The sequence below is a fragment of the Calidris pugnax genome, unplaced genomic scaffold (assembly GCF_001431845.1).
Source record: "Calidris pugnax isolate Ruff unplaced genomic scaffold, ASM143184v1 scaffold81, whole genome shotgun sequence".
In the NCBI taxonomy this organism is placed as follows: domain Eukaryota; kingdom Metazoa; phylum Chordata; class Aves; order Charadriiformes; family Scolopacidae; genus Calidris; species Calidris pugnax.
Genome location: NW_015090880.1, coordinates 7571998 through 7584886, shown reverse-complemented (window position 1 = coordinate 7584886; position 12889 = coordinate 7571998). Strand labels below are relative to the sequence as shown.

At 47.3% G+C, this 12889-nt stretch overlaps 1 protein-coding gene across 1 annotated transcript in view; it reads right to left on the bottom strand.

The window, feature by feature from the left end:
- The window catches only part of LOC106890681 (membrane-associated guanylate kinase, WW and PDZ domain-containing protein 1-like), a 285153-nt gene extending 272264 nt beyond the window's left edge, over positions 1 to 12889 (bottom strand). The window contains exons 1-2 of the mRNA XM_014946636.1: positions 12209 to 12889; positions 11812 to 12112 (exon numbers count right to left, since the gene is read on the bottom strand). Coding sequence (XP_014802122.1) covers positions 11812 to 12112; positions 12209 to 12499 — 592 coding nt within the window. The 5' untranslated portion in view covers positions 12500 to 12889. The remainder of the gene's footprint in view (positions 1 to 11811; positions 12113 to 12208) is intronic.

The following is a 12889-nucleotide window of genomic DNA, read 5'->3' as shown; positions in this document are numbered from 1 at the left end:
GAGCACATAGCCCTGGACATGGAGGGCAGGAGGTGCTGCAGGCAGCAGAAACGCTCTTTGTCAGAAATCAACCAACAAATTGTATCCAGCACCTCCCGAAATGGGCTCCAGCCGGGCAGCTGATGTAACCTTCCCTGCCAACTCAATTGCACCGTGGAAAAATATGTGTATTCCCAGCCAGGGGCAAGATCCCATCTGGGCAGCTACCGCTACAGCAGACACTGTACCGAATGAGAGAAGAATACCGAAAATAAAAGTTAACTGTGACGAGCCAGTTTGGGAGTCAGGGATTCCTTGTTTTCCCCAGCATCCTCAGGATGAGAGCAGGCAGCACCGTTCCAGCAAGATACAATGACAACTCGCCCACTGGGGCTCAGGGCTCAGGCTGGCATGAAGCATGGCAGTCCCAAAGCAGGGCACAGACGAGCAGGCTGAGTTACGCCCCAGCTCTGCTAAATCAATTTGAGATAGATTTTTGGTTAATCCCCTGCAACCTTTTAACGGCGATGAGCTCTTTGGGATTGTGACAACTTGCCCGGGCTTTTAGGCAAACAGCAATTTCCACGCTGGTTTAGGCAAGCCTCAGCACCGATTATAGCATCTTTTACATGCAGACAGAAAAAGCCCTCTGCAATGTGTTACATTAGCACATGCTTAAATTTAAGCACTCTTATTTTTACTGGGGCTTTTCTCATGTCTAACAGCTTCAGCAGATCCAGATTTGCACACTAACTGCTTACCGGTCTGCAATGTGACCGAGATATCCTCTCCCAGATCAGAACTATTAAAAAAGGCTGTATTTAGCTCCTGGAAAAACTGATATGTGTGTATTTCCAGCATCAACTAATACAACTGGAAAATTGGCAACAGAAAACAAAAATAAATGGAAAAACCACCTTGGACAGTCCTTAGGTCATCTCTTTTGCAGATAAAAAATTCAGTCTTTGACACGTTTTACAAGAACCCAGTAAAAAACCTATAGGGTATTTTAAATGGAAACACTGTTGTGGCAAACCTGCACCTGAGCAGGACAGCCTGGCAATGCAGAAGGGAACTCCTCCAGCTGAAGCAATTTACCCATTTCCACTGTTTTACTGTGGATCTGAGAAGCAGCAGAGCCCCAGAGAACACCAATGGGGAGCGGAGATTTGTGGGTCCATGACCTTGCCACAAGCATCCCACCTGAGTCATCACAGCCTTTGTGCCTGGCCTCCCCCCTCCAAACATCACTTGGGGTCTTTTTAGTCCTCACACTCCTCCTCCTGCACAGCTGGGACAACTCTCTCGGGTACATGTACTGCCTGGCACAAGAGGGGCCCAAACTTCATGAGGCTTGAAAGATTGCCATTGTGCATCCGAGCAGTCACCACTTTTTCCACCCTCATAAAGGAATAACCTTCTGTTAAAGAATAACTCTGGAATGAGAGACCTAAATGCCACTTTTATTGCCTTTAAAATGCCGGAGACCTGTGTGTATGGTGAAACTGGGCACCTTTCCGAGATAGTGTTTATAGTCCTGGTCTACTTTTCCCTCCTACGTTCTTGAAATAACTCACAGGGACCAAAGGTCTCAAAACCAGCATTTGTCAGGGAAAGGGAATCTGTATCTGCACAGCCGCGTCGCATAACCCGCCTAGAAAGCAACCGAGGTCTCATGAACAAGTCGACTTTCAAATCCAACATGTTCTGGCAGATGATTTACAGGACAAGTATCACTGTAACAGTTTCACCACGGGAACACCACAGAAGAGAATTTAAATGTTTTTACAGGATGAGAGGCTGCCCATGCATCTCACGATGAGGTAATGGGCATGGGAATTGTTCTGGGCCACAATGGCGGTGGTTTCATACTCTTCCTTTTCAGCTTTCAGATACCTGTGCCAACAACGAATTTTGCCACTTGTGGCAAAATCTGTGGCATTGGCTGGTTAACAGCCTGACCTGCTGGAGTCATGGGATTAGTTTCTGTTAAAAAGGAAAAGAAAGAAAGAAAGAAAAAGAAGACAAGAGGAGATTCTGGAACTCTTCATTGAAGCAGCATTTGACAATACGAATACTAAAGTGCAGAAATTAAATATGTATATATATTCATATACACACACCAGTCACATAGAGGTTCTAAGAGCCTCACCCAAGAATTCAAACTATTTTGATAGGTGATAAACGTTTTCACAAGTTCCTCCTCTTAAGCTGGGTGCAGGTTGTGTATAGATATGAAAATTTCCCCTATACGTAATGTCCCTGAGCCGTCGACCTTTGGACCAGGACAGCCCTGGTGTCCTCAACGCCCCACCTGGATTTTGCCCAGAGCCAGAGACAGTCAGTTATTGGGGGTTTAATTACCTTGCTCCACGTGTAGTAAACGAAACTTCCTGCCACATGAAGGATTTATACAGACTATGGTTAACGTCAGAGAAAAATACCTCCATGTGAAATTAGCTCAACAATATCAGCCTGTCCATACATCTTCATTTAAAAAAAAAAATAAATAAAAACCAAACACAAACAAAAAAACAAGCAAACCCACATAGAAAGAAAAAGAAAATGGGGCAATACATCTCTAATAGATACAGAAGAAAAAATTTGAAAAATGTAGAAAAAAAAAATTGTCAGCTCAGCTCTCCATTTGGAAACTGTCTGACTAATAACAGCAGACAGCAGGTGACAGGGAGGACTCCACAGCACATACAGACTACACAAAAGTTGACAAAACACTCTATACCACCGCTAAGTAAGTTTGGTATTTGCACATAAAATAAACACATGACGTTTTCTGGAGTATGGGCAAAAGACAATCTAACAATAACCAAAAAAAGCCATCCTCTCCCAATAAACAAAGAGCTTACAGATTTTCTTCAAAAACAACTGAATCCGTGATCCTCTGAGTGCCCCACTGTGCGCCCAGCAGAGCCCCTGGCCGTGCTCAAGCAGACAGGCTGCTGCTGTTCCTCTCAACCACAACCAGCACACATTAAGAAGATATTCTATATTTGTCACTTCATTGTTTAAGGAAAAATGCATACCAGGGAAAAGAGAAGGACACAATTCTTTGTTTTGCATCAGACTAATCCCTCTTTCACCCTTAGGACAGGGAGAGAACAAAGCCTGGGCTGGACCGGTGGCTGCCAAAGCCCCATCAGGCGTCCTGTCCCGCAGTGCCTTCTCCAAGCGCCAGCCCTGAGAAGGGGAGACTCAGCTTGGAAATGTCCCCAAATCCAGCCAAATCACAGGCTTCTCCTCCCCAGGATCACTGAGGATCAGCTACCCAGGGCTGATCCCCCCAGCCATCCCCATGGTGCGCAGGGGAGCCCTGTGGGCTGTCCTCCAGCAACAGCCTGCAGAAGAACGAGTTATTTTAGGCACCACGAGGATCACTGAGGATCAGCTACCCAGGGCTGCGCTGTGCCACGCGTCCCCCCACCCATCCCCATGGTGTGCAGGGGAGCCTCGTGGGCTGTCCTCCAGCAACAGCCTGGAGGAGAACCAGTTATTTTAGGCACCACATCCTAACAGGATATTCAACAGCAAAGTTGCAGCCCATATTATACATCGATGTAGGCATTCAGGGTTCCCAGAGCAAGAAGATGTTGGTCTAGACTGCTCTGTCATCAGCTGGAAAGAAAGTCACACTCCCGGCTGGTCCTGCAGAGACCTGCTTTTAGAGACTGCCTCAGCACCAGTAACAAATCCAGCCATGAGCAGGGGAATCTTTCCTCAAGCTGATGCTTTTTCTGCATGCACGTATCTCCTGCTGCCCATCTCTCTCCTCCAGCCACCCCTGGGCTTCCCGCAAGGCTCTGGTGAATTGTTCCTCTGCAGGTCCAAGGCCCAGGAGCATCCTCCTGCATCCCTGCCACTCAGATTGCTGCATGGGAGTTCTACACACGCTTTTGGAAAAGGAGGAGGACTGGCAAGTTCCTTGCTATTTTTAAGAAAAGTCTTTTATTCTGCAGCCCAGGTCCTCACCTGTCCAGTTCAGCCTGTTTGGGAGGTAACTTTCCCCTCTCTCGTGTATCCAAAAAAAAAACCAAACCTGAGACATCTGTGTCTGTCATCAGTTTGGACTAACACCCACTTAGTGCAGGATCTGCACCACTGGAATAAGAGCAGTTGAACATCAAAGTTGGTTTGGGGTTTGGTTTTTTTTTTTTGAAAGTACACAATATCTGCACAGCTTTGTTTGTGTTGAGGGAGTGGCTGGATTTTAGGCAGCTTCTTTTTCAAAGGCTTTTTTGTTAATAACTAAATGAAAACCCCAGAGTTGAGGTTTTCCCCTTAAAAAACAAGCCACTGTGATTAAGGACATGAAGAAAGAAAAGTCGGCCTCTTCCCAACCTAATTGTACTGAGGCACTGACTTCAGGGCTCCAAAATTACAGATGTATAATCCAAGACAATGAACTCTTTAGTCAAGGATTAGCAAACCATGCAAAACTGATTCCTTATTCAAATGCCTTGCAATTGTAAGGGCATCTGTTCCACTTTGCAAGCCATCCCAAAGGCTTTGTTTGTTTTTTTTTCCTGTTCCATTATGAAGACAGGGCACTTTGCATTATTTTCACACCGTGTAATAAGTGCTATTGTTTAGTCTAACAGGGGACAGTCAATGAAATCCAATAAATATTTTTACCTTCTTTTTCTTTTAAGTTATGATACAAGCCCACTCAAATATAAAAACAGGAACTGCTCTCAGTCAAAAGCCAAGTCTGTAAAAATGTAACACAAAACGTCAGGATCTGAAGAAAAAGCTACTTTGTTTCTTCAAGGTCTACTAGGGGCAGTTGGGAAAAAAAAATTAAAAATGTAGGTTTAAACAATATTACTAACTAAAAACAGTTCAGTGCAAACGATGCCAAAGTCAGGACTGGGGACCAGCAGAGAGCGCGGTGCCATCATTCCAGTCTGTAGCAGCAGAATAGCTCTGGAAACCATTTAAAGTGTCACAGGAGGGAGGATGGATGGAGTGTCTGACCTTTGGAAACCGAAGGGTGGATCTCAACAAAAATATCCCAGCCACCCCGAGCCACGCTGCTCCTGCAGGGCCAAGAAGGATGCTGGCCCACCTATTTGGTCTAGAAGGAAAAGCAAACAAGAAAAATAAAGGAAAAAAAAAAAAAAATCCAAATCTGCCAACATACCAGCCCAAGGTAAAAGCTGCCAAACTGCTCTGGAAACAGGCAGCCACAGCTCTCTATCAGATCAGTAGAAAACAAATTCTGGCCAACAGCCCAGGCTTGCATTTGTTTCCCAACACCAGATCCTTGAGGAGAACCCCAAACTTAAACCATCAAATGCACCAAATATATGGATCTCTATAGGCTGCCAGCAGGACTCTGAGCCTCACCTGTCAAATGGCCACAACAGCAAAGGCAAAGCGAGCTGCGCGAGACCAAAATATAAAGTGAGAAAACAAAATATCAAGTGCCAAGAGAGACAGAGAAAATGATGATAGCAGTAAAAATTATATTTCTGCAGGAGCTGGTCTTGCACGCTCAGCAGTGCTGTCACTCAGTGCCGAAAAGCTGCTGTTTGCTCTGTCCTGCAAGCGGTGCCTCCGGTGACAGGGTAACGGGAGCGGATAAGATCCTCACAGATCACAGGAGGGATGACCCACCCCTGTGCCCTTGGTGCAAAAAGGTCACTTAACACTCAGTTTCTAGAAGGCAAAACTCATATTAATTTTTTTTTTCAACAGCCAAGGTAGAGGAAAAAGTCTGCAGAAATCTGGAGTGAGAGGATTCTGATTTTTGCTGTTCCAGTAGCTGGGATGCAGAGCTGGAAGGAGCTCAGATGGGATGGAGGGGTCCAAGTACCAGCCCTCCGAGTACCACTGATTGCTCATGGCAAGGATCCCTGCCTTCGGCTAAGGTTTTCTCCCAAACTCTTTATAGTCCTCTTATAAATTCATGGCACTTGCTCATACAAAACCAGTCCTCCGTGCTTTTCACCAAGAAATTTAAGTCACTTACAGCAGACAAAGATCAAAATCCACATGCCTTGATTTATGCATTCCACTCAAAGTCAGAGGAAGCGTAAAAAAACCCCAAACACCTGAAATAACTAGCAAGTATAGCCTGTGTCTGGACGAAACTAAGGGAATGTAAATAAAAAAACTGGTCAATTATTTTAAAAAACCTCAATAGAGGTCCCAGGGATCCCACCCTTGCCCACAGCCCAGACCTTGCTAATGCAACAGAAAAAGCCCCTGAGGCAGCACCATCTTCTCAGTTTCCACTGAAGTTACCTACAAAATTGAGCGATGCTGAAATCTAAGGAATGAGGGATGTGTTGGTCTAAATCATCAGCTCTGCACAGCCACAGAAGTGCTACTCAGAAGATCTTTACACCTTAATGTAGCTGCCCTGGGGCAAATGTTTTCCCTGTGCAAGCATGCGCTGTCAAAGGAGCAGGGGTATATCTTAGGCATCAGATAGAGACAAAAACAGCAGAAAGAGATCCATGAATGATTACAGCTTAGACCAGAGAAAAATGACAATCCTAAACACAATGAGCTGTTGGTGGTTTGGCTTTCAAACCTGTTAAAAGAAGTTGTTAAATTTCTAACAAGACACACGCAAGATGAATCTTAAATCTCACAATAAAAGGTCAATACTTCACTCATGCAGGAGTTGTAACTTGGTTTTAAAAAATAAACCGAAACAAAACACAGGATGGTGTTAACATCTTATTTTGCAACGACGCTGAATGACTGCCCTAATTAGACTGTAATTGTAACTTAATTGCGCTCTGATCTGACTGGCCATAAAGAGGGAGCCTGGAGTCTCATCTCAATGGGTGGAAAGATTAACCTTATTGTGGAAAACATAATCCCATTTCATGCCATTGAAAGGATCGTATTAATTCCTGAAAATTTTTTTACAGTAAAGATGTGGCACTTAGGCTCTGATGTCCATCTCTGGGGTGTTATCTCATGGCTCTGGAGAGGATGGATGACTGGTTTGCCACAAGCAGGATCAACTTCTAAATCCTGCCAAGTACTACACTGTAAATCCAGGCATAGTAAAGATAAGGTCTTCCTCAAAGCAATATTTTAATGTACAGACATACACACTTCACGACTACGAAATGTGGTGCTACTTGAAAGAAAGGTTACTGATTTGTAGCAAAATATATTAGAAGTGATGTGAAAGAAAGATTCTGCCTTTTTTCATTTTACGTTTCAGCAGGCCCTGCATGATGCCCAGGGTCAGTGCTGAAAACAGGCCTTTATAAATCTAAAACGCACGAACGTCTCCCAAGTTTTTGCCTGGCAAATCTTTCTTTCCACTTCAAATCCACTTGGGTCCTAAAAGAATTTGGGTCAAATGGAAAAACGACTCAAGGAATTCACCGCACAAGTGATTGGTGCTCGGCTACACAAAGAGTAAAGGAAAATGCTTTTTTGGAGCTGATGCGTGAGGCCGCAGAAGTAAACTCCTAGGAAAAGTAAGAGCCTGCTCTCTAAACAGCTTCCTGCACGATAAAAGGGAGGCAAACTCTGCTCCATCTCAGGGAGGGATGGGTCCATCAGCGCTCGCCGTCCCCCTCTGCAACGCCAGGCACCGGCATCACCCACGCAGCGTGGGATGTTCAGCATCACCCACTGAACAAAGCCACACTCTGCTTCCCAGTGGGTGCTACACTACTGAGCACACTAAAATTTACAGATGCATCCACTTTTTTTTTTAATATTCTACCAAAATAAAAAAATCCAGGACAGCCATTCTCTCACAAGCTCTCTCAAGAAAATAAAAGGAAAAGGTCCAAATACCAGCTCAGGCAAACTTTAGAAAGAAGCTGGTTTCCTTCAACTAGTACATGCAGCTGATTTCAACATTTCATGATCGCCTCATATAGCAAATGCCAGCCTGACATTGAATCGTTGAGTCATTGCACCGTATTTCAGAATTTATCTTCGGGTCAAGTTAATGTTTGAAAAGAAACAAATGCAGCTGATAGCGCTGGGTAAACAGTGACTGTTTCTGTTTGGGATCACGCCTGCTCCTGTTTGCCCTGTGTAGGGCTAAAAAAAGAAAAAAAAAAACCAAACCCACCTCACAACTCCTCCGTGCCGTGGGATCACCACAGCTGTAAAGTACTATGAAAATTATTAATTGCATAAACTGACCTCAACACCTCCTGGTTTTAAAGCAATTGGTTATATAGAGCTTGGGATCCTGAGACTTTATAGGGAAGCAAAACTTAGAGAACTAAACAATTTAAAAACAAAAGTACAAACATAATAGCTTCGACAGTTTCCCACACCAAGCATCTGGCTTGGTATGATTTGTCACAGGTCCTCTCAAGGAGAAAAAAAAAATAAAATAAAATAAAAGGCTGCAATCTGCAATCTCTCACTGAGGGAGAAAGAAAGCCCAGATATCTTGCCTTAAAACATGGTCAATTTGTTATAGGTAGGGTTTTAATTCTTCCCTTGTGAAAAACGGCATGATAAACTTTTGTTCTGTTGTGCCAGGCTCTGTTAATCAAGATTTTACTATTGATTTATCCAAGTGAGACCTTTTGTAAAGTATATTCAGGGAAGCCACAATATTCTCAATACAGCCGAGAAGTCATTGTGTTACAGCAACGCAAGCTTTACACTACAATATGTGACCATCGCTCCCTATAATCCAATCTATTAATTCTATACTCACAGACCAAGTAATAATAAAAACTGCATTTATTAACTCCACGGGAGTTAATTGCCAATTTCATCAGAATTTAGGCACAGATGTAAGATGGAAACAGTCAGTCATAAAAGCACTACAAGTTAACTGAGGTTTTTTCACACATTTGACAGTTCTGAAAGTTACTAAGATACATGGCAGCAGATTCTCCCTCTCTCTCCCCAAAAAGCAGGCAACTATAGGAGTATATTTTTCCCTCAAATGCAATACCAAAAAAAGGGTGCATATGGAGAAAAGAATGGAATAGCTTTGTTAGAGTGAGAAAAGCTAAAGAAACTTTTTCTCAAGGGGTAAGGGAAGGACCAAGAAACCCCATAACGAACAGTATTAAACAGTGTTATTCCAATTAAGAGACTTCACATAGGTTCCCCCTTTTTGTATTTTGTGGGAACCTACTCAAACTTATAACTCCCAAAAGCAAGAAAAAATATGGCATGTGGGCCTGTAAGTCCATAAACCCTGGTTTCATGATAAAGCCCGTGCGTAGCCCTTCCACCTATCCTTCACATCCTCGTCCCTTGTCTTCCACCAAGTGCAAGGTCAAAACAGTGATTTTCTCTGTTCACGCTTGCAGATGACTGACTTATTTATAGTAAATTTCCTGTTTTTCCAGCCTTGTAAATGTCATACAAAACAGAGAGCCAATAAAACGTATACATTTCCAGGGTAATATCGCCCTAGCACTTCAGCACCAGTCCATTAGGCACTAAAAACTGGGAAGAGGAGGAGAATCATAGTTAAAAATGTGTTTACAATCTTATCTTCACACTCCTTTGCTGTCTGCTCTAGTGCTGCACACCTCCTGTTAAATGACAGTTGCCATGCCCATAATGAGATTTTTAATCAACACAGAAGTAATGCATTTTAATTAAAACGCTCTCCTTTTCTATGCTTATGAACCTGATCCACGAGGGAGTTCTCCCGCTCCGCGCAGAGCGGCGCGCAGATGCCAGGCTATCATTGACAGGCACAGAGAACTGCTTTCTAGACCACAAAAATATCAGATGATTAAAAAAAAAAAAAAAAGTTTTTCTATTCTACATTCCTCTCTAATAAAGCATAAAAAAAAAAAAAAGAAGGGGGGAGACGCACAGAACTACACAGAACTAAAATCTCCTGGTCAGGGACTTGGTTTTGGCCTCTGGATGAGGATGGTCCAGTGTTTGAGTGCCTGCTCTGATTCCAGGCAGGCTTTTGAACCTTTTTCTCCCAACTTCCAGGTAAATCCAATCTGTATGCTGAAACTCAGTTCTCTGCCCCTTCTTTTGACCATATCCTGGAGCTGAGACACACTTACCACTAAGTTCTGTCATTTCTGGTCTATTTCCGTGTCATGTTTTTATTTAGACTAAAGAGTGTTTCCAAAACAACAGAAAGTTTAATCACTTTTTAAGCACCTTCTTCCATTCACCAACACCGATCACATTGCAACATCAGAAGCTGTACTTTAACACTTCTGCTAAAACAATCACTGTTCAAAAAAAAAAAAAAAAAAACCAAACCAAAAAACCCTGCCTAGTTTCCTCATACTTTTCTCTGCACTTTTCTCTGCCTGGGCAGGGAAACCAGCAGGCTCAGTTTCCCTCCCCACTTCCCAGTGAAGCCGAGAAAACGCAACAGGGAAAAAAAAAACATGTTTGTTTAAAGAAAACTGGTTTTGTTGAGCGTTCCACACTGTTTGCTGGAGTATTTTTACTGACTCTTGGAAATGACTAGCTATGCTTCAGTTCTTCAGCTCCGGGGCAGTTTTGAGCTGACATCCCAGCAAGGGGAGCAGGTGGTGGAGGGGGGACCGCACAGCTCAGCTCCTCTCCGACACCCCATCGCTGCGATCTGCTCTGGAGGTTTGAAGGATGGCTGCGAACCAAGAGCCTGCAGCCCTCTGGCTCTGCTCGTCAGTGAGGCTAAGGACAAGACTTCAGGTGACGGTCCTGCCAGCCGACCGTAAATTTTGTCAGCAGCAACCAGCTGGGTTGAGCCAAGTACAGGAAAAAATCCCTCTCGCACCACCAGCCACTGTAAAATCCCCAATTTAGGGATGCATACATGTCTGGATGACAAATAAACTTTCCCTTAAGGAATCTCTTGGGTGATCCAAAGAAAACTTCCCTTCTTTCCTCCTCTTGGAGCTGACCCCAGGGTGCTCCTCCACCCCAGACACCTCCAGGTGTCCAGCCACAGTCCTCCTGCTCATCCTGCCCTTCCGACCATCCTCAGCCACAACGCTAACAGTCTCCTGGCACTAAACTCAAGTCCTGCCCTGGAAATCACCAGCCCATTAGCCAGGCCTGTTACGCTAACCTGTTGAGCAACTGGTGTGTGTACACGGATGTGAAGTGGCTTTTTTTTAAATCTCACATGGGAGGACTCTTCCTATCCTCTTCCGTGGCCAAATGGGAGAACTACCTGTGTGTGCCTTCACCTGTGCGTGCCTTCACCTGTGTGCCATGGGGCTGGTTTGCCCTCACCCAGGGCAAACCAGGCAGGGAGGGGGGGAAAAAGCAAAGCCAAGCTGACTTTCAGTCAGGGAGGGGAACTGCCCTGGCAGGAGGGTCACAGCTTCTCCCACCCCAGGACGGGCACTCAGCGATCACATGCTGCACTTTTTGAACAAGACTCCAGTCATCACCCAGCAGCGCTGGAAAAGGATGCTCAGCTGCTGGAGGAGGGGATCTCTCCCACATTCCCCCAGCTGCGGGTCTGCCTTGGCTGCTCCAGGGGTCAGCCCCGGACACAGGGCTCCCCCCACAGCACCCGTGGGAGGGACACCCAGGGTGTCCAGGGGTTGCTGGAGGCTCCACGGTGCCTTCGGGAAAAAGTCTCACACAAGTGTTTGCCGTGCCAGAAAACTGCGGGGAGACTCCAGGCTGCGCCAGGACGAGAAGGTGCCCACAGGAAAGGTGTGCACACGAGTGTGTGCGAGCGTGGGAGCACTGCCACACGCAGCGTGCGACTCCCTTCGGGGTCCTGCGCTGCCCCGAAGGGCTGATACTCCTCTCTCCCTTCCGTCCCCCACTCGCCTTTGGCTACCCAGCACCACAGCAGAGGTCCTCCACCTCCCCCGTGGGCAGCGCGGAATGGGTGTCGTCCCCCGGCCCGTCCCCCCGCGGTCCCCCTCGCACCTTGTCGGACGGCTTTCACCACGATGGGCTCCTTGCAGCTCCGGATCACCTCCAGCACGTCGTAACGCGGCAGCCCGGAGACTCGGACCCCCTGCACCTCCAGCAGCAGTTCCCCCTCGCTCAGCGCCGCCTCGCCCGCGTCCCCCACCACCGCGCCCGCGTAAGGGAACTCGCCGTGCTCCGCGCCGCCGAGCAGGGTGAAGCCCCACTGCCACACGCAGCGTGCGACTCCCTTCGGGGTCCTGCGCTGCCCCGAAGGGCTGATACTCCTCTCTCCCTTCCGTACCCCACTCGCCTTTGGCTACCCAGCACCACAGCAGAGGTCCTCCACCTCCCCCGTGGGCAGCGCGGAGTGGGTGTCCCCCGCCCCGGCCCGTTCCCCCGCGGTCCCCCTCACACCTTGTCGGACGGCTTTCACCACGATGGGCTCCTTGCAGCTCCGGATCACCTCCAGCACGTCGTAACGCGGCAGCCCGGAGACTCGGACCCCCTGCACCTCCAGCAGCAGTTCCCCCTCGCTCAGCGCCGCCTCGCCCGCGTCCCCCACCACCGCGCCCGCGTAAGGGAACTCGCCGTGCTCCGCGCCGCCGAGCAGGGTGAAGCCCAGCCGCCCGCCGGGCCCGCGGGTGAGGGAGCACTGCCGTACCCGGCTGGCCCAGTGGTTCTTCTTCTGGACGACCCGCGACATGGTGCCGGGGGGCCCTCCGCGCCCGCGGGAGCGCGGTAAGCAGGTGCGCAGGGGGTGCCGACCCGCCGCCTCATAGACCGCGCCGCCGCCGGCCCCTCAGGCCATTCCCGCCGGCGCCGCGCGCAGCCCGCATGGCTCCGCGCCCGCGGAGGGCACGCGCCCGCCCTTCGCCGCCCCTCTCCCGTCTTATTTCAAAAAAAAAAGAAAAAAAAATTAAAAAAAAAAAATAAAAAAACCAAAACAACACTGAAAAATCAAACCCGGCTCTTCCTCGCCTTCCCGCGCTGCTGTTCGCTTTTGCTGCGCGGGGCGCGGAAAGGCAGCGGCGGCGCCGCGAAAGGCGCTACAAAAAGCCCCGTTTGTTTTGTTCCTACTCGGGTCCGTCCCGCT